Source organism: Rhincodon typus, chromosome 1 (assembly GCF_021869965.1).
Source record: "Rhincodon typus isolate 14 chromosome 1, sRhiTyp1.1, whole genome shotgun sequence".
NCBI lineage: Eukaryota > Metazoa > Chordata > Chondrichthyes > Orectolobiformes > Rhincodontidae > Rhincodon > Rhincodon typus.
The window spans coordinates 126,427,743-126,455,650 of record NC_063332.1 but is presented as its reverse complement, the minus strand read 5'-3'; the positions used below and the strand labels follow the sequence as shown (position 1 = coordinate 126,455,650).

At 41.4% G+C, this 27,908-nt stretch overlaps 1 protein-coding gene across 1 annotated transcript in view; it reads left to right on the top strand.

Annotated features, from left to right (window-relative positions):
- slc2a9l2 (solute carrier family 2 member 9, like 2) overlaps nucleotides 1-27,908 on the top strand; it is a 399,659-nt gene that overhangs the window by 93,668 nt on the left and 278,083 nt on the right. The window contains exon 4 of the mRNA XM_048606361.1: nucleotides 27,540-27,700. Within this exon, the coding sequence (XP_048462318.1) occupies nucleotides 27,540-27,700 (161 nt within the window). The remainder of the gene's footprint in view (nucleotides 1-27,539; nucleotides 27,701-27,908) is intronic.

The window sequence follows — 27,908 nt, the reverse complement described above, 5'->3', positions numbered from 1 at the left end:
TGACAGGAAATCCCCATCTGGTTCACTAATGTTGTTGAGGAAGTCCATGCTGTCTCTTGGATACAGGGAAATCAGGCAGAGAGATTGCTCTGCTCACAAGGAAACCTACCTGATTCTTTGACCATCAATTTTAATGGTCAGGTTATTAAGTGAGTCATAGAGTCATACAGCATGGGAATAGACCCTTTGGTTCATCTTGTCCATGCCAGCCAGCTTTCCCAAACTAAAATAGTGCCATCTGCTTGCATTTGGCTCATATCCCTCTAAACCTTTCCTATTCATGTACCTGTCCAAATGTCTTTTAAATGTTGTAACTGTACCTGCATCTACCACTTCCTCTGGCAGTTCATTGCACATCCGAACCACCCTCTGTGTGAAAAAGTTGCCCCTCAGTTACCTTTTAAATCTCTTTTCTCTCATCTTAAAAATACAGCCTTTAGTTTTGAACTCTGTGCCCTAGGGAAAAGACCTTGACTATTCACCTTATCTATGTCCCTCATGGTTTTATAAACCTCTTGTTTTTCGGTTAGTGAAATTGATCACACGGCTGTACAGAGAGAACATGGATACCTCCTTACTAAACACATCAGTCTTTCTTCAGAGGGGTAAATTTCAAATATTTGTTGCAACAGTCATAGTATCAGGGTTAACTCAGTTGTTTGGAGTGTGGTGATAGTGATGCTAAGGCCATGGTTTCAATCACCATACTCCATTCCACTGGCTTCCAGTCAAAACTTTAATACTTTGCATTTATGTTGGAACCATTTACTTGCAATGATATTTTACATGTTGTACCTGCATGACGTACGAGCTGGTGGACTTCATTTACCGTTCATAGTGACTATGTTTGTAGCAAATGTTGGTTTCTTGAGGAACTCCAGCTCAGAATTGATGAGCTGGAGTCTGATCTTTGAACATTACGACACAAGAGGGAGGAGAGAGTTATCTGGATCCTGTGTTTCAGGAGGCAGTCACATCCCTTAGATTAATTATCTCAAATTTGGTCAGTGGTGAGGGAGAGGAGGATATGACTTTGAGTGAAGGAGTAGAACGTACCAGGAGGTAGTGCTGAAGAGACTCAGCTCTTGAGCTTGTCTAACAGGTTTGGGATTCTTGCTGCCTGTGTAGTTGTGAGTCCCTGTGTAGGGAGGATGAGCAAACTGACTTTAGCATTGAGGGGCCTGGATAGAATGGACGTGGAGAGGATATTTCCACCAGCAGGAAAGACCAGTACCCAAGGGCACAGCCTCAGATTGAAGGGACGACCCTTTAGAACTGAGATGTAGAGGAATTCCTTCAACCAGAGGGTGGTGAATCTCTGGAGCTCATTGCTGCAGAAAGCTGTGGAGTCCAAATCACTGAGTATATTTAAGACAGAGATAGATAGGTTCTTGATTAGTAAGGGGATCAAGAGTTATGGAGAGAAGGCAGGAGCGTGGCTGCAGATGCATATCAACATGATCAAACAGCAGAGTAGACTTGATAGGCCAAATGGCCAAATTCTCCCCCTATATCTTTTGGTCTTATGATCTTAATTTTGGTTCTTCAGACAGGTGAAATGCTGCATTACCCCAAGTAAAGAAGAAAGCAATATCTAAATTGAATTATTTTTCAGAGGGGAGGTACAATGCCTGTTGTGTGAAGAGGAGTAAACAAAAGACTGAAGAAACCTATTTAGAAATTGTTGAGCCCATCTAGATCTTAAATGAGGGTGATTTGATTATGTTTTCTTTGTCCTGAGTAATGCTGAGGAACTTCCTCTGCAGCTTTCCATGAAGAAATGTATAAATATAAATTTGTTTTCATCCTTGATTTTATTTTCTATCTGTATTAGACAAAATTGCCAGTAATTCTACAAAGTTCTATCTACTGTCAATATGAAGAAGTGCTGAATTGATTGTTATAGTGTCCGTATTGCTTCCTAGAACTTTAATGAGATTTTGTGGTTTCCAATAATAAACAGCTCCACATGCTATAAGATAAATTCAGACTTTTATATGTATAGATCGCCTTTCAATGCAGTTGCAAATATATCATGGGTGAATTGTTCTTCATTCTGAACAGACTGGAAAATAGAAACATTTACGGCATTAGAAGTGGGCTTGGCAATTGCTGGGCATTTGTCACCTGTTGATGTGTGACTAATATGAAGATTTGGCAGCAGCAGGTTTTGAATAGGTCCTCATTAGTCTTGTCATGCTGAAGGATGGACCCTGCAGAGCTTTGTCTCAGACAATTTTGGCTGTTTGTTGCAAACTTCAATCTTCTGAAGAAAACATAACCTCATTAAGGACAGAAATAGCTTTCACATTTAAAAATATTTCTGTTACTTAAAATTAATTAAAAGTGCAAAATTGTTTTCTTTTTCAGGAATTTAATATGTTAACGTTTCAAGTCCAGTATGTGTCTTCTTTGGCGTTCTGAAGAAATGTTAACTTTGTTTCTTACTCCACAGATACTGCCAGACGTGCTGAGTTTCCCCAGCACTTTCTGTTTTTATTTCTCATCAATCTTTGAGCAAACCAGAATTTTTTTTTCAGCATATGGTATTAAATTTCTTGGTGACTATCTTACATTATTGGCCTTTACTGTAGCTCTGCCCCACACAATGGCACATAACCTCTGTGCCTACTCTATCAAAAACTTTTATAATATTGAAAATAAAACTTCAGTGATTTTTGAAAACAGGAATTGAGATGGCTTGGTGAAGGAAGTAGACTGTAAGCTGGAGATAACAAGGTGTAGGGCTGGATGAACACAGCAGGCCAAGCAGCGTCAGAGGAGCAGGAAGGCTGATGTTTCGGGCCTAGACCCTTCTTCAATTAAATTAAAAGTGAGGAGCTGCATTTTGGAAAGGCAAGTCAGGGTAGGACTCATACATTAACAGTAAGGTCCTAAAGAGACCCTGGAGTGCAGGTTCATAGTTCCTTGAAAGTGGAGGTAGATAGGATAGTGAAGAATGTGTTTGGTATGCTTGCCTTTATTAGTCAGTGCTTTGAGAATAGGAGTTGGGAGGACTTGTTACAGCTGTGCATGACATTGGTTAGGTCACTTTTGGAATTCTGCATTCAATTCTGGTCTCCCTGCTTTCGGAAAGATGTTGGGAAACTTGAAAGGGTTAATAAAAGATTTACATGCAGAAGGTGGTACATGTATGGAATGACCTGCCAGAGGAATTGGTGGAGACTGGTACAGTCACAACATTTAAAAGGTATCTGCATAGGTATATGAATCGGAAGGGTCTACAGGGATATCTGCCAAATGCTGGGAAATGGGACTAGATTTATTTACGATATATGGTCAGCATGGATGAGTTGGACCGAAGGGTCTGTTTCCATGCTGTACATCTCTATGACTCTTTGAAAAGGGAGACAGATTGAGCTGGATGGGTGAAAGGGAGCTGTGAGAATGTAGAACTATTGTCACCCATTGCATTGGTCAGAATGAAGCATTTCCATATTGGGATAGAGGGAGTGGGTTAGTTTTCTTAAAGAACTAGGGTCGTGGGGAAATAGAGCACAGTGAATGAACAGTGATGAGTAGGACTGGATAGAAAGACCTGGTGGGAAGAGACAGGTAAGTGTATCAACGGTGCTGAAGCGGAGATAGTCGAGAGCTTCAAGTTCCTAGGGGTAAATATCACCAACAATCTGTCCTGGTCCATCCACATTGACAATGCAGTCAAGAAAGCACACCAATACCTCTACTTCCTCAGAAGACTAAGGAAATTTGGCATGTCCACACTGAATCTTACCAATTTCTATACATGCACCACAGATTTCATCCTATCTGATGCATCATAGCTTGGTATGGCAACTGCTCTACTTGAGACCACAAGAACTTACAGAGAGTTGTGAATACAGCCCAGTCCATCATGACTCAGTGTATACTTCCCACTGCCTTGGGAAAACAGCTGATGTAATCAAAGACCCCTCCCATGCCAGTTATACTCTCTTCCACCCTTTTCCATCTGGAAGAAGATAGAAAAACTTGAAAATCTGTACCAACAGTTTCAAGAACAGCTTCTTCCCTGCTGTTATCAGACTTACGAACAGACATCTCATACGTTAGAGTTGATCTTTCTCTGCACCTTTTCTGCTGCTGTAACACAATATTCTGCATTCTGCTGTATTACTCTAATATACTTATGTAAGGTATAATTTGCCTGGTTAGCACACAAATCAATACTTTTCACTGTATCTTGGTACATGTGACAATAATAAATCAAATCAAATCAAAGAGAAATAGAGCTTAGGGCAAAGGTGATGGAAAAATGAGAAATGTGAAGAATTAATAAAGACACATATGTTTTGGCTGACAACAAGTCACTCAGCTGAGTAGGAGCAAACGAGGTTTCAGTTGTTAATGACCTTGGGGACAAGTGCGAGAAATGTTCAGTATCCAGGGCTTGAGAGCTTGATGTGTGGCAGGTGAACTATGTTTGAGCCTTGGAAAGAGTCAGCCATGCAGACAGCATCCAATGGCTTTCTTGGGAAGCTGGATAAAGACTCCTTTTCCTGTTTTCCTTGGAAGACTCTTACCATGTGGAGCTAGCAGCTGCCTCCTCCCTTTCACCATCAGTTTTCCCAACCTCTGGAAATTCTGTGCAGTAACTATTGAATTTAATTCAGATTCCTTAAATATGTTAATAACATTTCTGGCTTTTCACTCAGATGCCGTAAAACTCAGCAAAGTAAAAACTCAAGGGCTTGGACACTGTAGGCTAAGGTTACATTTTAAGTATTTTCATTTTGAAGTCATCAACCATTTGTCCTCCATCATGGGAGGATGAATATTGAGACCAGTAACAGCACAAGCTGTTCCTGCTGCAGTCTGCTTCATTATTCCAGCTAGTGTACTTTTCATGTCCCATGGGAACTGTTGCATGAGGAAATGAAGTCAGAAATTAGCAGATAAACCAGTTCCGAGAATTCAATTCACTTTCTCCAGTTTATGCTTTGTACCTCTGAGCAATAGACTTGCTAATTTTGCTAAAGTTATCATTGCTGTGGTGACTATGAATCTTTATTGAGGGATGGAATAACAAAGGCTGTGATTGTTAAACTGTTTCAACTATTGAGGACAGCTAACATTTTTGCAGCATTGGCAGAATATCACAAATCCTGATAAGTCTAGTATTTCAGTAATTATGCTTTAACTTGATGAAATGAGTTCTAAGGACTGCTGTGAACGTCCTCTGGTGTGGATGGATAGCAATCTAAACTGGAAAAGGACATGGATCAAGTGGAACTCCATTACGTACCACTTTTCTTGCTCAATTCATTAAACTAAATATTGGCTGTTGTGGCTTTCCAGAAATTTACACATACAGATCAGATGGGGTTTATTGCTAACTAACTCTTAATGGCTAAAAAAAGTCTTTATCAGTCCGTACACAGTCCAGCTCCTTTATCTGTCCATACACACTTTTGCTGTAATTTCAAAGGTGTACGTTAGGACTATGAGAAGCAAAGGCTAGAGATGGATGTGCAACATGTGATCTCATACTGTACTTTGTTTAGGAGTCTTACCAGTCCCAAACAATAGCCATCAACGTATGAAAATACCAAGAATTTCCCAATAAATTTGTTTTTATGTGTGTAATGGCCACAAGGTGAAGCAGTACTTTGGTTCAGGGATGGAACCATCTGTGTTACACTCAGTGACTTGCCCCCCACCCCGATCCACCTAATACAAAGGTCCTTACCAATGGGGTGAAATGAAGGAACAAAACCCTGACTGCAGAAAGTTTGGCAAGATCAGTGACAAAGGCCCAGGGTAGGCTCGTCCATCAAATTAGCAGTCATTTGGGATTTCCTCTGGTGTACTTCCAGATTTTTGCTTGGAATGCATGGGAGATTTGTTTACGTGAGCAGTGCCCTTAATTTTTGGCTACATTTATTGTCAGCACCGCTGATAGATGGAACAGTGAGTTTACATGTGCCAGTCCATACTGCTGCAGTGCTCCATAATGTCCAGTGACAGGCTAGAGGCAGCTGCCGTCTGCTTGAAGATAGTGCAGCCAGTATAATTACACTGTGATTATATACGCTGGGCAGACACAAATCCTCACACCGTTCTCAGGCTGTTTGGCTAATCAAAGCCTCCCTTCCTTTTCAGCAGTCACGCTTTTTTCCCATCCTGGGAAAATAAGCGTTTCGATTATTTCAGCACATTCCTTCAAACTGCCACTCCTGCTTTGCAGCCCAATGGAGGGGAATACACTTTGAAGGGAGTTTACAAAGTGCCACTGGGCTTCCAGAAAGTATTCGACAGGTACCTCATAAACTATTAAGTCATAAGAGGCCCATGGTGCTGGAGGTAATATATTGATGTGGGTAGAGAATTAACGAGTCAGGAAATAGCGAGTGGGGGTAAGGGATCCTTTCCCAGGTCGGTGACCTGCAGTCAGTAGGATTCCATATGAATCAGTTCTGGGACCACAACCTTTTACAATATATTAATAAGTTGGAGGAAGGACATGAATGTACTGTAGCCAACTTTGCAGAGGACACAAAAATAGGTGGAAAGGCAGGTTGCAAGAGGGCACAGTCTCAGAATAAAGGAGCACCAATTTAAGACAGAAATGTGGAGAAATTTCTTCTATCAGAGGGTTAAGAGTCTTTGGAACTCCTTGCTGCAGAGAGACAGAGTCCTTGTGTATATTTCAGGTTGAGATAGATTCTTGACCAGTAGGGGAATCAACAGTTATGGGGGAAAGGGCAGGAAAGTGGACGTGAGGAACGTCAGATCAACCATGATTCTATTGAATGGCTGAGCAGGCACGAGGGGCTTATGGTTAGAGAGAATCTAACAATTGCTCATTTACATTCATTGCCATTACCATCACTGAATCCCCCACTATCTAGTCGGCACTGTCGAAGGGCAACTGCATCTGTAGCTTCCAGATCAACACTGAGGCTGTTATGGAGCTAGGTCGCTTGCTATGATCTACCCGCAACAGCCAGACTCCTTTGCCATTAACAGTCAAGATGATTACAATTCAACACTATTACAGGTGGTCAGCAAAGAGCAGTTGTAAGCAGAAAGCATTGTAAACAATGTAAGGGTCTGGAAGAAAGAGTCACACTGGACTTGAAACTTTAACTCTGTTTCTTTCTCAGCTGATACTCCTAGACATGCCTGCATTTCTTCAGCATTTGATATCTTTATTCAAAAGTTTAGAATTTGGTGCAAGAGAAATAAAGTAGTGGTCGGTAATTGTGTTTAATTGGAAATTAATTTAACTTATTGAACTTATGTTTGTAAATGGTCAAAGAAACTGTAAGTTAGTTAATTAAAGCTGTCTACCAGTGGCAGTTAATTAAATCATCTATGTGTGATTGAATGCAGAGAGACTAATCCATATGAGTGGGAGGCTGAGTCAACTGTGTATTCTGGATCCAGAAGGTGTATAAATGTAAACAGTATCTGTTGATTCATAGAATGATCACAGAACAGAATGTATCACAAACAGAATTCAATAGTTAGGACTTTGGTGCGAGTGGGAATTCGATGTAGAGCGTGAAGGGGATGCTGCCTTTCCCCCCGATACCCATGCTGCTTTGTGTTACAAAGTCATGGAGTCATAGAAATATACCGCACAGAAACAACCCTTCAGTCCAACTTGTCCATGCCAATTAGATATCCTAAATTAATCGAGTCCCGTTTTCCAGCAATTGGCCCAAATCCCTCTAAACCCTTCCTATTCATATACCCATCCAAATGCCTTTTAAATGTTGTAATTGTGCAAGCCTCTACCACTTCCTCTGGCAGCTCATTCCATACACGCATGATCCTCTGTGTGAAAAAGTTGCCTCTTAGGTCTCTTTTAAATCTTTCCTCTCTCACCTTAAACCTATGCCCTCTAGTTTTGGACTCCCCTACCTTGGGAAAAAAAGAACCTTGACTATTCACCCTATCTATGCCCCTCATAATTTTATAAACTTTTATAAGTTCACCCCTCAGCCTCCAATGCTCCAGGGAAAAAACCCCAGACTATTCAGCCTCTCCCTATAGCTCAACCCTCCAACCCTGGCAACATCCTTGTAAATCTTTTCTGAACACTTTCAAGTTTAGCAACATCTTTCCTGTAGCAGGGAGACCAGAATTGCACGCAGTATTCCAGATGTGGCCTAACCAATGTCCTGTACAACAGCAAAATGACCTCCTACTGGTAAAGGTTTAACTTAATTATAATTAGATTTATAACTAGACTAACCAATTAATTAAAAGTCTAAAAACTATAAGCTAAGTCAAGTAAATGTATAAATCAATTCATAAAATAAATGAAATGGGACTACATAAGGATGGCAGGGCAAGTGGTGTGCTGTTACTCTAGCATGTGAAAATTTGTGGAGAGCGTTGGACAACAGTGAGGAAGCATCTTGACTCAGAAAAGCAGGATATAGAATCTAAATGGGCGGAGATAATAAATCACAAGGGTTAGAAAAATGTGGTGGGATTAACTCTTAGGGCCCCTAACAGTACTGCTGGGAAGAGTATTCATCAAGAAATAAAAGGAGCTTGTAAATAAAGGCAAGGCAATAATTGCGGAGGCTTTAATTTTCATAAAGTTTGTACAAATCAAATCCGCAAAATTAGTTTAGGAGCTGAGTTAACAGAGAGTAGCTGAGGCATTTCTCTGGAATAAAATGCTTTGGAACCAACCAGTGCAGAGGCTGTTCTAGAACATGATTTGAATAATAAGATAGAGATAATTAGTAGTCTCACAGTAAGAAATCCTCCAGAAAAGAGCAGCAGAACATGACAGAATTTCAAGTTGAGCTTTAAAATGACAGACATAAGACTAAAATTTTCATATTGAAACCGATAACATAAGTATGCAGATCAAGTTGGCCAAGACAAACTGGGAAATAAAATTGAAACATAGTTAAGGTATTAAAAAGTATGCCTGAAGATTAGGGGTAAAAATACATATTTAAAGAGCTAACTCATAATTTAAATGAATCTACATGCCGCTGAGAAATAAATACTCTATGTGAAAATAGATATATCTATGGCTAGCTAAAGCATTAAGCATAGTATTCATTTAAAAGAAGAATCTTGTGATATTGTTAAGGAGAGTGGGAAACCTGAGCATTGGGAGCACATTAGTGAATAATGATGAAAAAATTGAGTGGGAGAGCATGTAATAAGACCATAAACAACAGGAGTAGTACTTGCTATTTGTCCCATCCAGTCTGCTCTGTGATTCAGTGAGCTCATGTCTGATCTGATAATCCTCATTTCCACTTTCCTGACTTTACCATACAGTCCTTGATTCCCTTACTTATTAAAAATCTATCCATGTCAGCCTCGAATGTATTTAATGACCCAGTATTGATAGTTGGTGTTGAATTCCACAGATTCTTACCTTCCAAGGGAAGGAATTCACCCTCATTTGTGTCATAAATGAACAACTCCAAATTCTGAAATTACATGCTATGATCCTAGACTCTCCCACAAGAAAACAACCTTTCTGCATCTACTCTGTCAAGCCCCCTAAGAATCTTGAATGTTATCCATTCATTCTTCTGAAGTCCAGTAAGTATGAGCCCAATCTACTCAACCTCTGATAAGAAAATTACTCCATGCCTGAATCAACTTGCTAAAACTTCTCTGGATTGCTTGTAATGCCAATACAGTGCATCTCTTTCATTGTATAAGGGTACCAAAATCATTCTTCCAGCTGCAGTCTGATAGGGGCCATGTATAGTTCTAGCAAGATGTCCCTACTTTTGTACTTAATTTCCTATAAAATAAAGACCAAAAGTCCATTTGCCTTTCCTATTATGTGAAGAACTTAGATGCTACTTTTTGTGATAAATGCATAATAACCCTCAAATCCTCTGGTGCTATAGCTTTCTGTAGCCTGAACATTTAAATATTCAGCTCCTCTATTCTTCCTGTCAAAATGCACAAGCTCACATTTTCCCACATGATATTCCATCAGCTAAGTTTTTGCCTGTTGGCTTAACCTGTCTATATTTCTCTGCAGACTCACTGAGTCATCAATGCCACTTGCCTTCCCACCTATTTTTGTTATCTGCAAACCTGGTGATAGTACATTCATTTTCCTCATCCAAGTTATTAATATGTATTACAAATAATTGAAATTAAATAAAATCCTTGTTCTAAGGAAGGATATTTGGGAGCAATGAAGTTTCAGACACCTAAGATATAACAGTTGTCCCACAAGAAGTGATTGAGTCTAATTGGCGTACAATTTTCAGAGTTTGGAAGTTGTGAGGTGAGCACATTGAAACAGAAGTTCCTGATAGGGCTTGATATGATACATGCTGAAATACTGTTTTCCCCTGGGTGGAGATTGTAGAACCATGGGATGGACACAGCATGAGGGAATGATGGTTTCAGGTTTAGTTAAAAGAGTTGCAAGTTTTTGACATTGAGGTGAATGAATTTTTGAATTCTCATCAAATTGAGGGATTATGTCGATCATTTGCAAAAGTGCAGGTGCAGTCAAGGAGCAGTCATGAACTTATTAAATGGTGGAGCAGGCACAAGGGACTCAACTTTCCAATCACTTCATTCTGGATGGGACCCCAATTTGAGTATCTTATTCAACCTTTATATTATTCTGCCCTGGATGCCTGAAGGAATTTGAACAGAAAGATTTGAGGAAAATGGGTGCAAGCTGGGAAGTAATGACATACTCAAAGACTTTAGAGGGGAAAAGGATATCAGTATGGTCTCCTCGCTTCTATTATGGTAGAGGCTTGTATTAGACTAACACACAGAGTAACTCCAGTCTCAGCCCTGATGGATACTTTGGGTTTCATGGCTCTTCTCTGATTATTCATCTACATCCTTAATGCTTCTAATGCTACCTATTCCGAATCATTGTGCTATGGCCTTCATCTGGATGCTGTTTCAATCTCTTGTTACCTGCTTCCATTTTGACTTTTAGATCAATGCCACAGGAATTCTGCTAATGATTGAAACCATTTGGGAATTCTCAACTGCTGAGATTCCCTTCAATTACAGAAACACCTGTGTTCTTTGCTTGGCTCTAAAATATATCCGTTTATTCATTGAAGTGATTTTTTTGGTTCCTGGACTCATCTCGTTGGAATGAATCTCAATGTTGTAAAGCAACCTGGATTTTACGTTGCTGCTGCATTGGCTCCTAGGCTTCTGTGTTTACTCCTACATTGAAATCTGTTGCTCTGAAGGTTTTCCATTATGCTTCACGTCTAATGGTTTCTTGGCTGGACTTTGCTGGTTTCTTGGGCTCACTCGAACTCTCTATTTTATCCCTGTATTAATTACTGCCCTGTTTTAACATGCTTTTCCCCTCTAAAGTCTTTGAACGTGTGATTAATTCCCAGCCACGTGCCCATTTCTCCCAAATCTTCCAATTCAAATTCCTCAAGCATCCAGGCTGAATAGTATAAATGTTGAATAAGATATTTGCATTGGGGTCCTATCCTCATTGGAAGTCAAAGGAAATGGTAAAGAGGAAAGATATATAATGGATAGCTTATCCAACAGCACCTGTTTTACACTATCAGCAAAATTCAAAATTATCCTAAGTGTCAGGAAATAAAGGGTTGCAATTGTTCTTTGTGTGAGTAGAAGGAAGAGGAAGGAAGTGATTGCCGGAGTGTGAAAAGGAGTGGAGCTTTATGAGATTGAATGTGGTGGAGCTAATTGGACGTGAAAGAAAGAGAATGGTATTCTTGCCTCACAACTTTGATGATGCTATTGAACTTCTTTCAGCCTTATTGTCATGTGTCAGAGCTAAACTTATGGCAGTGCCTTCCTCTGCCACCTCTTTCCACTTGTAACTTGGGGACCTTTTGCCCTCCTGGGGACTAATAGGGTCTCTTTGTCTTGTTCCCTGCCTGAAGCAGGGCCTCCAATCTGGTATTGAAGAAGCTAACTGTCCAATCTGGAGCTTTCCCATATATCTCCTTGAACCTTGGCAGTAACTGGAGTGCAGCTATGTCAGCAGCCAACCCTAGCCAACGGACATAGCTTCTTGATAGCATCTTTATCTTGGAGACTCCTCAATGACCCTGGTGGAGGTCAGCCAATATCTGGCAGTGACCTTTACTCGGGACAATCACTCTTGCACCCCACAGTAACACGCCGTCCCCTATGGTGATCTGGTCTTGCCAGGTCCGGAAAGGTTTCGATCCTGGTTGCGATAGCCCTTCTGTTTCCCCCATTACCACCAGCCACTTTAGCTTTGCTAGCACAGGATCTTCTTGTGACCACAGTCAGACATTGTTAACAGTGACCGGAAGGGTGTCTAGGAAGTTTAAATCCAGAATGGACTCTTCCAGGGGAGGCACCACCGGTGGAGTATCTGACAGTGGGAGGCGGCTCAAGGCATCTGCATTAGCCACTTTGGACATTGTTCGAACTTGCATGCTGAGAATAAGAGACCAACGCAGAAGTCTACCCGAAACTATGGGCGACACCACTTTGTCTTCCTTCAGTAGCCCTAGCAGGGGTGTGTGATCTGTTACTATGACAAATTCCTGTCTGTAAAGGGACTGGTGAAACTTCCTCACACCAAAGATGACCACGCTATCCTTCTCTATCTGGCCATACCTGCATTTGGCATCTCCCAAAGTCCGGGAAGCATCTGCCATTGAGCATTCCTCTCTGTAGGGCCACCAGTGAGCCAACACTACCCCGATACCATATGGGGAAGCACCACATGTCAGCACCACCTCTCACATCGGATCGTACTGGTTCAACACCTTAGATGATAATAGCTGCTTTTTCACTTCCCTAAAGGCTATTTCCTAGCTATGTGACCATTTCCAAGGCTGACCCTTTTTCAATAGCAGGTGTAAGGGTGCCAAGATGGATGCCAGGTTACATATGAATTTTCCATAATTATTCATTAACCCAAGGAAAGACCTAAGCTCCAGTGCAGGTGTGGGAGCTGGGGCTCCTTTGATTGCCCTCACTTTATCTTCCAACGGGTGTTACTCAGTTTTATTGATTCTATAGCCCAAGTAGATCACTTGGGGCACCTGGAACGCATGTTTTTACTTCTAAGGTGCATGCCTACCTGGGAGAAACATTTAAGCACGATGTCCAAGTTCTCCAAGTGCTCTTTATTGGTTTTCCCTGTTATTAGTACGTCATCCAGATAAATGGCAACCTGGGGTTGTCCTTGTAAAATGTTCTCCATAATCCACTAAAAAAGGGTGCAGGCTGCTGATACTCCAAATGGCAGTCTTGTATTTTGGTACAAACCATTATGGGTATTAATTGTAGAGTACTTCTGGGACTCCTCATCCAGTCACAATTGCAGGTAGGTGTGGCTCATGTAAAGAACAGCATCCCCTGCCAACATTGTGTACAAGTCCTCTATGTGAGGATTGGGTATTTATCCAGCTGTGAGAAATGGTTTACTATTTGCTTAAAATCCCCACAAAGACGACCTGAGCTGTCAGGCTTCACAAATGGTAAGACAGGGGCTGCCCATTTCACAAACTGCACTGGTTTGTTGATTCATTTGCTCTCCAGCCTCCTGATTTCCGCCTCTACTTTTGTCTGCAAGGCAAATGGCACTGCATGGGCCTTACAAAATCTCGGAATTGCTTCCTGATCAACATGCAAAGTGGCTTTGGCCCCTTTGATAGTCCCAAGCCCTTCCTGAAATACTCCTGGCTATTTCACTGGGACTTCCCAGAGACAGCCATTCTCTAATCAAAACATGTTGAGCTAATCCAGATGAATCTTTCTCAACCAGTTCTGCCCCAACAGGTTTGGGCCTGAGGCTTTTAATACTGTCAGTGGTAACTACACCAACTGCTTCTCATAGGAGACCAGAACTGGAGTCATACCCTTAATCTGCAACAGTACACAAGTGTATGTTCTCAGTCTGGCTGAGGTCTTGTGCAAAATTAAGCATTAGAGTCCCAAGCGAAGTTTGTTAAAGGCAGATTCTGCAATCACAGATACAGCTGTGCTGGTACAAACCCCCATGGGAACTGGGTGACCATTTAACCAAATGCTAATTTTAATTGGTTCTGATTTGGATGTCACTAAGTAATTTAGTTGTTCCAACCAACATGTAGGGGGACTTTCCAGGGTTTATACTCTCCTGGGTACTGGCCTACGAGTTTTCTTACTCAAGTCAGGCCTTGTAGGACTCCTTTACTGTCTCAAGTCCACACACTGGCAGCAAACTACAATGGCTTGCCGGCTCAGATCCTGAAGAACATTGTGGCACTTGGCCAAGGCTCGGCTTTGTTGTGGGGTTCTGCCGTGGGCTGGCTTGGGGTCCCTTTGCTCAAGAGAGGCTGTGCGATTGCTTCCACTCATGTGGTATTCCCCAAACTCAGTTGGACAGGTGAGGGTGTCCACTTCCATTGGGATGCCCTGTAGCTCCCATGCTCCACTTGCTGCATTTTCTAATGACAAAGCCAGCTGTAGTGCCTGTTTGAAATCCAGTTGGGCTTCAGCTAGTAGGCACTTCTGCATGGTTACATCTGTAAACCCACATACCAAATGATCCCTCAGGATCTCATTCAGGGTTAACCTGAAATCACCTGCCTCTGCCAGTCATCTCAACCTCATCAAAAATCCCGGTACACATTCCCCTGGTTCTCTAAAAGCCAAATAAAACTGATAGCATCTCAGAATTAGAGGAGATTTGGGGTCATAATAGTCCTTAATCAACTCCATCAACTCTTGGAAGGTTTTGGTATCTGGTGCCTCTGGGAAAGTTAAGCCCCTTATAACCGAAAATGCTGTGGGTCTGCAAGCAGTCAGAAGGATTACTTAGAGATAATAAGAACTACCGATGCTGGAGTCTGAGATAACACAGTGTGGAGCTGGAGGAACACAGCAGGCCAGGCAGCATCAGAGAAGCAGGAAAGCTGACGTTTCAGGTCGGGTCTGCTTTCCTACTCCTCTGATCCTCCAGCTCCACAGAAGGATTACTTGTTGCTTTTCATCTGCCCAAGTGTTATTTACCTGGAAAATAAAATGCATTCTTTCCACATACTGGGCCCAGTCTTTGACAGCAGGATCAAATGAGTCAAGCTTCACAAATAAGGGCATGATGCCAGAAATGCTTACCTCAACTCCAAGATAACTGTTGCAAGCGAATGTTCTTCATGCATGTACTATTGCACTCTTGTCGCCACGAAAATAACTGCACAGAGACCGATATCCTGTCACCAAGTCACCCTTTATTTACTTGTGCACAGTACACTGGCTGTGACCAGCTAACTCAGAGTCAGTCCCCTGAACTGAGGAGATTCTAAATCCCCTGGTTGTGTTGGTCCACCAGAGCTTTCCTGATTGACCCATGTTAACAACACCAGTCAAGGACCTCATAGTCAACAAAGTCTACCTGGTTCCGATCGCAACACAGTTCCATGTATTTTTACTGCTTTCTATTGATTTCTCAAATGAGTTACTCTGTTACTTTAAGGAGATGAATGAACACTCAATGCTGATATAACATAACTGGCTTACTGATTATTTTAACAAATATTGATTTGGCACTTTCAAACTGTCTAACACAATCCGTCTAGTTCTCCAGATTCTCTCTTCAGCTATTGTCCTTCGAACAAAAGAAAAGAAATGAAAAAGAAATGTTGATGTTGCCCTAACAATTTGTGATGAAATCATCTTTGTTTTCTGCAGAAGATTTGTGAAAGAAAAGTCTTTAGCCTGTCTGTGCCTGGGAAAACTTCATTATCATCCTATTGTGGCTAGTGGCTGTTGAAGCTATATCAACAGCAACACTTTTAAAAGAGAATTTGGATAATACTTGAGGAGGACAACCTTTAAAGTGTATAGAAAAGAAATTGCACTCGAGTAACTTGCTGTGGTGTGGAGCTGGCACAGTTATAAAGCCAAATAACTTCTGCTGAGAGCTCCTCTCCAAGAGGGACAGAAATCCAAATCTTTTGTAATTAAGTATGTGCTTGGTGTATTATCATTGCAGGGCAGCCAGATTTTAAGACACATGCTCCTGACTGGCTTTTCCACTGGGGTGAGGGGGGGATGTTCATGATGAATATAGTTCCCTGTACAATTTACATTGTGGATAAAAGAAATGACTATCTAATAAGACACAGAATCCAGATAAATAGATCATTATTAGGTTGACAAACTGTAACTATTGGAGTGCCATAGGACTCGGTGCTGGGGGCCTCGAATATTAACAACCTATATTAGTGAAAAGTCAAAGAGCTGCGGATGCTAGAAATCAGAAACAAAAACAGAAATTGCAGGAAAAGCGCAGCAGGTCTGGTAGCATCTGTGGAGAGAAATCAAGAGTTAATGTTTTGGATCGAGAGAACTTTCCTCGGGTAAACTAGATGAAGACACCAAGTGTATTATAGTCTAATTTGCTGAAGAAACATAGATAAGTAAGAAAGCAACTTTTGAGGAGGATCCAATGAGTCTGCAAAACAATAGAAATAAGTTAAGTGAGTCGGATATAATTGTCAGATGGGGTGTAATGTGAAGTTGTCCTGTTGGCAGGAAGGGTAAAAAAGCAGAATATTATTTACATGAAGAGACGCTATAGAATACTGTGTTACAGAGAGTTTATAAACCTTGTTCTTGTACATGAATCACAAAAGGTTAGCACATAGGTGCAGCAAGTGATTAGGAAGACAAATAAAATGTTTACTGTACTTGGGTGAAATACAAACATGTGGAAGTTTTGCTACAATTGTACAGTGAATTCATATGGCCTTGCCTGGAGTATTTTGTCTCTTTACTTAAAGAGAGACATACTTGTATTGGAAGCAGTTTTATTGGAAGCAGGCTTATTCCTGAGATGAAGGGGTTATCCTATGAGGAAAGGTTGAGCAAGGCAGTCCTTCTTTAGTTGGAATTAAGAATAATGAGAGGTGATCTTATTGAAAAACATAAGATTCTGAAGGACTGGGTCAGGGTAGCTGCTGAGAGGATGTTTCCTCTTGTGAGGGATTCAAGAACTAAGGGGTAGAGACTAAAAATATGGGGCTTCCTATTTAAGAAGATCTTTGGGATTCTCTTCCCCAGTGAGCAGTGGAAATTGAGTCATTGAACACGTTCAAGGCTGAGTTCTGATCAGCAAAAGAGTCAAGAGTTATGCAGGGTTGGAGGTGCAGGGGGAGCAGGCAGAAGAGTGGAGTTAAGACTACAGTCAGATCAGCTATGATCTTATTGAATGGTAGGGTAGGGTTGAGGGGGCGACTGGCCCACTTCTGCTCTCATGTCTTATGAATTTATTCCTCTTCTCCACCTTTTACATTTTTATACTTCTCTTCACCTACTTCCTCTGTCCAAGCTCCCCACTTCTATCCCCTTCCCATCTCTCTTTTCCCTTCCTTTTTGCTTCAATTCCTTTTACCTCTTCTTCTCTCGCTCCACTCATCCTCACTTCCTCTGTTCTTTCCATTCCTACATTGCTCTCCCTTCCTCTGAATATCTGTTTCCCTCCCCTTCCTTCCTCCATTCCTTTTTCTCCTATTTGCTTCTTACTCAACCCTGCAACAGTTAAATTATTGCTTTATTTTCTACATTTGTTTGTGGTTTAAGATTTATTCAATCAATGGGAGGGTCAATCTGGTCATCTGTGTGTCTCCCTTCACTTTGTCTTTATTCAAGCTGGAATTTACTTTCTTCACTTTTTCAGTTTCCCACTTTAATTCTTAAAACTGATTATTGACTTTTCCAACAATTGATTTTATTTTAAATTTTTTGTTTTATTATCACTGATAAGAGTGATGCTGAAACAGTTACATAGGAATGGGATAAAGCAGCTCTGCAAAACTCCCTCCTGCACTGCTTGAAAAGTCACTATTTGGATTACCAAAAATATTTGTAAAAGGTGGATGTGAGGGAGGGAGTGAATTTGCCCACAATTTTGCATAATACCTGTGTTTACAGAAGCCATTAAAATAGATAATTAAATCAGAGGTGAATCTGATCAGTGAAACCAGACAGAGGGCAGAGCAATTAAATAGTTCTCTCTGAATTCTATACTTAGCATTTTGAAGAAAACATTGTCATGTAAACATTACTTCTACCATGCTGGGTGTAGTGATTGTAATGAGGTCATCCACTTGGACATCGTAGAATATGAGTTCACTGACTGGGGCTGTTAACTTAATCCAATCAGGGAGCCCTGGCTGACAGATGAAAAACAGGATTGTCAGACATCCTCACACTCTGAGAACTGGCTCTGAGGGAGCTGGTTCAGTGTCAAGGAATCTTCACATGTAAATAAAGGGCAACTTGGTGAAGGGATACAGGCCTCTGTGCAGTTATTTCACTGGATAATTAGCCACAAATCAATTTACAGTCTGCAATCCCACCTGTCATAATATTGTACACTAATTACAATAAATTATAACATCGAATACAGAGAAATATAGAGCCATCAATACGTTATAAAACCTGTTAAACTTTAATAATTGAAAATTGAGATCATTTTGGTCAAATTTCACATTTCTTCAAGCATTTAAAAATTGTTTCACTACTGAATGAAATGGTGACAACCAAAGTGGTTGTTATCTCTTTGATAACAAGTCATATCAAAGGAATATCACTTATGTGGTGATAATAAAACATGAAGATGCTAACTGTTAACAACTCTTGTTGAGATCCTTTCTCATTCCCCTCCGTAAAAGAACAACTTGTTTTCTTTGCTGCCTTTGCTCCATTGCCCTCAGATGGTGCAGCTCAGGAGCAACTGCAAGTATGGTCCGCATGACTGGGATTGAGTAGTGTACACTAAGGTCTTTCAGAATTAATCAAAACCTTCATGCCCCACTTCCTTCTCAGACATGTACAAACAATCTCGTATTCTTATATAGTATTCCTATATAACTGTTTCATTGTTTTATTAAAGTGCGTGAGAATTTCTCCTGCTGTTTAGCACAGTTAATAGCACTCTGGGTAAATATTCTTTAAATTTAATTTTTGAATATCTTAAACTATCAAGCAAGGCAGATATTGAAGAGCTAATTTCACCAGGTTCACCTAAAATCAAAACATTGTCTGTAAGATATTGTAATTTCTGATAAATGTGAGATTTAGACCAACAGAACTAACAGTGGAGAAAATCTAGTATTGAGGTTAAATTATGTCTTTTTATGATAGATCTGCACTATCCATCACCCACCACCAATAGCAGAATCATAGAATCACTAGTGTGGTAGCAGGCCATTTGGCCCATTGAGTCCAAACTGATCCTCTGAAGAGGATCCTACCCACAGCCACACTCTACCCTATCCTTGTAACCCTGTGTTTCCCATGACTAATCCACCTCGCCTACACATCCCTGGACACTACGGGCAATTTAGCATGGCCAATCCACCTAACCTGTACATCTTTGGACTGTCGGAGGAAACTGGAGCACCTGGAGGAAACTCACACAGACACGGGGAGAACATACAAACTCCACACAGACAGTCAACCAAGGCTGGAATCGAAACTGGGCTCCTGGTTGACCATTGTGCTGCCGTGCCACCCATAAATTTTGTTATAAAGGCAGAAAATCTTGAATTTCCTTAGATTTTATGTGATTGTGCCAGTAAACTTTTGTCAGGAGTGCAATGAAAAGTACATTCTCATATAATTGGTGTTCCCAACACACTTCAAGGGAAGTTACAACACTGCAGAAGCAGAACATTTTGAAGTGGCTAGAGTGCACGTAAATTTGCATCACCATAAATTTGAGATGTTTAGGCAACAATCACAATCTGAACACCCAAGGTTGGTTTCACAATAATCATTACAAATACTTATAAGTGTATTCCCTTTGGGTTTCTCTTGGCTGATGACATAGGAGCTCCCAATTGATCACTTTCCACCCCAAGCTTTGCCTTCCCACTTTTTCCACTGGAACGAACAGCAAAGACCCAGTGAAGTCAGGGCGTAGTTGTTTTCCAACTAGAGTGGTGAAATGTCCAAGGAATATCCATCTCAGATTAGTCAGACTGTATAGCGGACACATTCTGAAGAAGAAACCACTGCTTATGGTTTGATTCAGTCTTTATAGTTTTGTAGATATGTTTGCCTACAACTGTGTGTTGTCCTAATAAATCCCTTATTTTTAGCTGAACATTTGGCAGCATGATAGTTGCCATCTTTTGGTCCAGCCAGGAGACTATGACAGGCATCCCAGTGCCCAGTATTAGAGCTCCCTCAATACTTAGATGAGTTTATTCTCAAGAATGTCTCATGCTTATGACATTTTTGTCCTGACTCAAGCTAATCTTAGTCCTAGCAACATGAGACCACTGTAATAATGACCAGCATCTGCAACCAGGATTAGTCAAGGCGTCTATTCCTGACCGTAATCCAATGATCAGTGTGAACAAACATCAGATGTGGACAGAATCAATGCTGATTGCAGCTACATAGCAATTAATATAAATAAAAAATAAAGTCAGTTTTAACCTTTCTGGTCATTTTTGCTGAATAGAGTGATAATAGACAATCAATATTTTATCAATTAGTTTACAACAGGGCTTGTGGAAACCACTAGAGGATAAAAGAGAACTAGGCCTAGAATCTTGTGCCCTCCCTGTGGTACTTTGCTGGTAGGTAATATTTAATTGGGTGGGAGTATGGTGCATAGGGACCCCACTACCTTCCTGCTTCCACCTAGTTAAGTCTGTGGTGCAAAGGTCTGGAGATGATCTTTCCTTCTTGCTATAAAATTAGGGCCTAAATGAACAATTAATGCCATTCAAGGGACATATCTTGCTGCATATTGTATTAACCTAACAGCAGACAGCAGCTTTGCTACATGGGCATTGTTGCTTGTTGCCACAGCATGCCCCTTGCTCAAAGGTATTCAGTGCCTGATCGAGTGACTTGGCATCAGGAAGGCAGGACCATTTGACAGATAACCTCTGTCCTTGCTGCTAATCTGTCCAATGACCTCCTCCCTGTGGCTCCTATCTCATCACAACTCACCGTGCTTTGGAACCCTCCACCATCTGAGACCTCGGGTGGATGTCATACCGGCACCATCTCCCACTGCCGCTCTTGAGTATGGAAGAGCTGCCAGCCACTAATTGGAAGGTAGCTCTTTGTATGGTGGGGTGTTCTACCTCAAGGTGCTGCATGCTGGGGAGCATCTGTTATTGACCTGGCATGTGCCTGACTAGCACAAGAAGCCATTATCTTCACAAGATTCTGTCTCATAGATCCAAAGTTATCTGTCCTTCAGTTCGTGTCATATTTCAGAATGCTCTGTATACTGTTTATAATGAGTCTGCCAGGTGGACCTAATAGAATATGAGTTCCCTGATTGGGGCTGTTAATCCGGTCCGATCAGGGAGTCCTCGCTGACAGCAATAAACAGGAGTATCAGGTGTTCTGTTCACTCTGAGAGCTAGCTCTGAGCTAGCTGCATCATTCTGATCTAGTATACATGTGTAAATAAAGGGCAACTTGGTGACAAGATACTGGCCTCTGTGCAGTTATTTCAGTTGTGACGAGAGAAAAAAATATGCTCCTGAAGAAAATCACTTGCAACAGTTGTCTTTGAGTTGGGTTAAGCATTTCTGGAATTACACCTTTAGTTGGGAAATTTGACTCATTCGATCCTACTGTTGAAGACTTGGCCCAGTATGTTGAAAGAATGCATTACTTTTTCCGGGCAAATGACATTGGGACAGATGAAAAGCAACGAGTAATTCTCCTGACAGCTTATGGATCCGCAGCTTTTTTGTTTATTAGGAGCCTAACGTTTCCTGAGGCACCAAATACTAAAACCTTACAAGAGTTGATGGATTTAGTTAAGGAATACTATGACCTCAAGCCTCCTCTAATTCTGAGATGCTATTGGTTTTACGCAGAACCGGGGAATCCATATCAGAATTTTTGACTAGGTTAAGACGACTGACAGAGGCATGTGGCGTTGGTTTAACCCTTAATGAGATGTGGAGAGACCATTCGGTATGTGGGATTAATGATGTCAACATGCAAAAGCACCTACTAGCAGAAACCCAACTGGACTTCAACAGGCACTACAACTGGCTTTGTCATTGCAAAATGCAGCAAGTGGAGAATACGAGTTACAGGGTATGCTGATGGAAGTGGATACCCTTGCCAGGCCAACTGAGCTTGGGGGGCACCACTTGAGTAACAGAAATTGCACAGCCTCACTCAGGACATATCCTGAACAGAGAGACTCTAGGTCAACCAACAACAGAACCCCAAAACAAAGCCAAGCCTCATCCAAACAGTTAACATTTTCTTCAGGATCTGGGCCAGCAAGCCATTGTATTTGCTGCTGGTATGTGGACTTGAGACAGTAAAAGAGTCCCACTAGGCCTGAGTTGAAAAAGAAAAATCATAGGCTGGTATCCAGGACAGTACACACCACGGAAAGCCAACCTACATCTGGCTTGGAACAGTTAAATTGCTCAGCAACATCCAAATCAGAACCAATCAAAATAAACGTCTGGTTTACTGGTTAGCCAGTTCTAATGGAGGGTTGATATTGGCGTGGCTGTGTCAGAGATTTCAGAACCAGTCTTTAACAAAATTCAGTCTGGACTTCAACCCTTAAGCTTGCTAAGACTTTGGCTAGACAGAACTTGTACCAGCAACCTTCACAGATTAGTGTTACAACTTTGGTTCCAGTCTCTTATGAGAAACAGCTGGTTCAGTTACCATGGATTGTAGTGAGAGGCTCAGGCCCAAGCCTATTGGGGTGGAATTGATTGAGAAAGATTCACCCTGATTGGCTCAACATTTTTTGATTAGAAAATGGCTGCCTGTGGGAAATCCTCGTGAAATACCTGGAGATTTTTCAGGAAGGTCTAGGGACTATCAAAGGATGTTGACCAGGAAGCAACTCCATTATTCCGCAAAGCCCACCCAGTGTCATTTGCCTTACGGGCAAAAGTAGAGGCAGGAATCAGGAGGTTGGAAATGAAGGAATCATCAAACCAGTCCCGTCTGTGGAATGGGCAGCACCGGTCGTACCGATTGTGAAGCCTAATGGGTCGATTCACCTTTGTGGGGATTTTAAACAAGTGGTAAACCACTTCTTGCAGCTGGATAAATACCCAATCGCTCACATAGAGGACTTATACACAAAGTTGACGGGCCGGGAGAGTTGAGGGGTGCTGTTCTTCATGAAGCTGGACATGAGCCATGTGTATCTGCAATTGCGGTTAGATAAGGATTCCCAGAAGTATGCTACAATTAATGCCCAATTACCAACATACGAGACTGTCACTTGGAGTATTATCAGCCTGTGTCACTTGTCAGCAGACTATGGAGAACATTTTACAAGGTCTACCCCAGGTCACCATTGATTTAGATGAAGTGCTAGTAACAGGAAAGAAAATAAAGAGCACTTAGAGAACTTGAACATAGTCTTTGTATGTTTCTCCAAGGCAGACGTATGTGTTAGAAGGGAAAAATGTGTGTACCAGGCACCCCAAGTGATCTACTTGGGCTACAAAGTCAACAAGACCGGGTTACACCCATTGGAAGATAAAGTGAGGGCATCAAAGATGCCCCAGCTTCCATTTTGGTACCGGAGCTGAGGTCTTTCCTTGGTTTGGTAACTTATTACGGAAAGCTCATATGTAACCTGTCCTCTATCCAGGCACCCTTACATTTGGTATTGAGAAAGGGTCAGTCTTGGAAATGGCCTGTAGCTAAGATATAGCCTTTAGGGAACTGAAGAAGCTGCTATCATCATCTAAGGTGTTGGCCACTGTGATCCCAAGTGAGATCTGATGCTGACATGCGATGCCTTCCTGAAAAATATCAGGCCAGTCGGCTCACAGGTGGCCCAATGGAGAGGAACGTCCAATAACTTATGCTTCCCGGACATTGGCTGATGCAGAGTGCAAATACAGCCAGACAGAGAAGGAAGCTTTGGTGGTCATCTTTGGTGTGAGAAAGTTCCAGTAATACATTTATGGACATAAATTTGAAACAGTAACGGACCACAAACCCCTGCTGGGGCTACTCAAAGAGGACAAGGCCGTACTGCCTATAGCTTCAGGTCGAATTCAGCGGTGGGCTCTCATTCTGAGTGTGTACAATTACAAGTTGGACACTGTCTGGGAGGCAAGTAGCAAATGCGGATGTCTTCTGCCACCTCCCACTGGCAGATACACCATCGGTGGTGCTGCCGCTAGGACAGTCAATAATGGTTTTAAACTATCTGGTCACCCTTCAGATCACCGCTGACAATGTCAGGCTGTGGATGCAAAAAGATCCTGCCCTGGCAAAACTAAAACAGCTGGTAGTGACACAAAGGAGTCATCACAACCAGAATTGAAACCTTTCTGGAACCAGCGGGACCTAATCACCATAGAGAACTGCATTTTGTTTTTGGGAACAAGAGTGATTGTCCCAAGCAAAGGTTGCCACCAAATACTGGCTGAACTGCACCAGAGTCATCCAGGGGTTTCCAAAATGAAGATGTTGGTGAGAAGTTATGTCTGGTGGCCAGGATTGGATGCAGACATAGCCACTTTGGTGTGGCAGTGCCCAGAGTGCCAACAAGGGCAAAAATTACCACCAGCAGATCCCCACGTTCATGGGAATGGCCGGGTAAACCTTGGATTTGGGTATATGTTGACTATGATGGCCCTTTCATGGGCTCAACATTTTTAGTCATTGTGGACGCCCACTCAATGTGCATAGAGTTCATTTGTCAAACACGGTGAGTACAATAGAAAAGCTGTGAGCATCTTTCACAATACATGGGCTCCTGGAGGTGTTGGTCACAGACACAGGGCCATCATTTACCCGCAGGTGATTTGTGTATTTCCTAAAGTCGAATGGCATTCTGCAGACAAGGACAGCTTCATACCATCTATTGTCCAATGGTCTGACGGAAAGTGCAGTCCAAACTTTGGCTTAAAGAAACAGCTTTCAGCTTCACTAGATACCAAACTGTCCCAGTTCCTAGTTGATTATGCAACTACAGGGATAGCTCCAGCAGAGTTGCTAATGGGGAGAAGACTCTGCACCAGGTTAAATCTGATCTTCCTGGACATGGGGGAAATAGTGAAACAGCATCAGGAGTACCAATGACAGACAGAAAACTCCACTAAGTGAAAGATACATTTTATTTCAGGGGACGAAGTTTGGTGCTGAAACCATGGAAATTGCCCTGCAATAGTAAGAGGTATGGACGATGTGAGGTCATGTCCAATGATGTATATAATTTGGTTGGTTGCAAGGGTCCCAAACAAGCACATGGACCATATGAAATCTGCAAACTCACAACCAGTGTGGTAGCAAAATGTGCCCGGCTCCTCAGTTGCCTTTCTGACTGTTCTGGAACCCATGGGTTGTCCCCCTCAGTCTAGCATCAAAGAAAGTTTAGAATCTGAGATGGACACAGCGGATGTCATAGCCTTGACGCTTTTACTGCCTGAAGAAGTGGATGAATTTCTTCTGAGACGCTTTGGTCACAAGAGGCAGGCTATGGTCTGATACACACCACCCATATCCGAGGCTGAACCAAACCCAGTGTGAAAATGCCTAGGACAGTCTACAAGAAAAAGAACAGACCTACATCCCTGGACTTAGAGGGAGAGGGGTATATGATTGTAATGAAATCAGCCAAGTGGACCTCATAGAATATGAGTTCTGTGATTGGTGTGGTCAATCTGGTCCAATCAAGGAGTCCTGTCTGACAGATATAAACAGAAGTGTCAGGGTTCTGCTCACTGGGAGCTGCCTCTGAGGGAGCTGGATCAGTATCAAATACTAAGCACGTGTAAATAAAGGGTGACTTGGTGACAGGATACCAGCTTCTGTGGAGGTATTTCACTCTGTCTCCCAGATTATTGTTTTATTAAATAAATCTATCTGAAGTGCATTTGAAGAAACCAACAATTTCTCCAATATCTTCTGAAGGAATTTGTCCCATGGATTTGCCACTCGCTCAGTGAAATTATTTTTCCCTTAATAAAGTCACCTTCTATTGATTATACTCCAGGACTTAACAATAGAAGAATGGTTGCTTGGAGGGTACATGTTCTCTTGGAATTATAATCAAAAATGGAGTAAGTAATGTGAGGACTGGAGGGAAGAAAACTGATGGTGGAAAGAAATGCCGGTTTTCTTAATTTGTAACATAGTTATTAACATAGTTTTAAAAATTGTTTTTGGTTTTAAATAAAATTCCATCTAATGGATATTTGAAACCTTTGTTGAAAGTAATATTATGATTTCAACCGAAGGTAATATTTGACAAGTCAGATCTCAGAGCAAAACCTGGCTTGGTAGACCACAAGTTTTATTTTTGCAATTTATTTACTATAGTGGTCAATCACTGAACATATTTACAGGGAGATGACAATATGCTTTTAACAAAAAAAATGTTGATCACATCAAAAATAGGAAAAAAGCTATATATGCCTATAGAAGACAATGAGGAAAGATCTCATGACAAAGATAAATTCAATCCTTTTCCCCAGCTATATCTTTTATATACACTCAACCCTAGTGAATTACATTCCTGTCTTCACTCTTTAATTTCTTACTCATCTGATGACATCACAAATGTTTCCTTTTGGTGACTTGCTGCAAATTCACCAAATTTTATTATCTCCTTCTCTGCTCAAGATACATAGGCAGGCTAACTCACTGACTTTTCTCTAACTGTGAGACTGCTAAAACAGCTTAAGATGTATTTCTAGCTCTGGCCTAGAAACTACTCAAACAAAAAAAAGCCCTCTGCTGGCATGAACCTTTCTGAGCTGGACCTACTTCTGAATTCTGGTTTCTATTTCTGTAGATTGTAAAAGCTTAACTTAGTGAACACTACAGCAAATATCTAACTAGGTAGCTTGTATAGTAATATAGTTTATCTCACATGATTTCTTAGAAATTCTGTCTAACTCACTGCTAAGTAAGGAGTTTCTGACCCTTAAAAGAGAATCAACAATCTTCACAGACCTGAAAACCAAAAATCCATTTACTTCTAATTCATAACCAAGTTGCAAACAATGATAATGGCATAATATCATATTAGAAATTAAATGGGGGTTTAACTGGTGATGCAGGCATGTTGGAGCTTGAAAGATTTTTAACATAAAACAATAAGCTGTAGATGTTTAGTTGCACATCATGCCACACCCACAAACCCCACCCCTCCCCGCACCCACCCACCCCCCCAAACATTTGCCACCACCATCCCTTGCCCCAGCACTTGTGGCTATTGTGCAGAGAAACAGATTTTAGATCAAATGTTTCTCCACAGGAAGAAAAGGAACATCATCAGAGGGACAATCACTTCAGGCTGTAAATATGCATCCTTTACCAATTGGCCACAGGCAACCTGACAGAAGAATTTGCATGGAACAGATTGGGCTGTGAATGATACAGGGAGAACAAATGAGAAAAGCATATTGTCATTATTTTGAATTCTATTTTACAGATCCATTATCATCAAGAGGCAGACTTTTCATGCAACATATTTCATATTTGTGGCTTTTTTGCTATATTCAAGGTCATGCCATTGTTTCAGTTCATTAATGAGATTCGGTTCATTTCTTGCTGCCCTGGTACTGATACTAATTTATTTTTCTTTTCAGTACGTTAAAGCCTTTTGCAATGAGTCATGGACCAGACGCTTTGGAACAACCATTGACACCAAATCATTAACTCTTCTCTGGTCAATAATTGTCTCCATCTGTGCCATTGGTGGTCTGATTGGTGCATTTATTGTTACCCCATTTGTGAAACACTTGGGCAGGTATGTAGCTACAAGGAAGAACTACCTAAAACTGATAATTTTTTTATGTTTCAGAGATAGTAGGAACTGCCGATGCTGGAGAATCTGAGATAACAAGGTGTAGAGCTGGATGAACACAGCAGGCCAAGCAGCATCAGAGGAACAGGAAGGCTGATGTTTCGGGCCTAGACCCTTCTAGACCCGAAACATCAGCTTTCCTGCTCCTCTG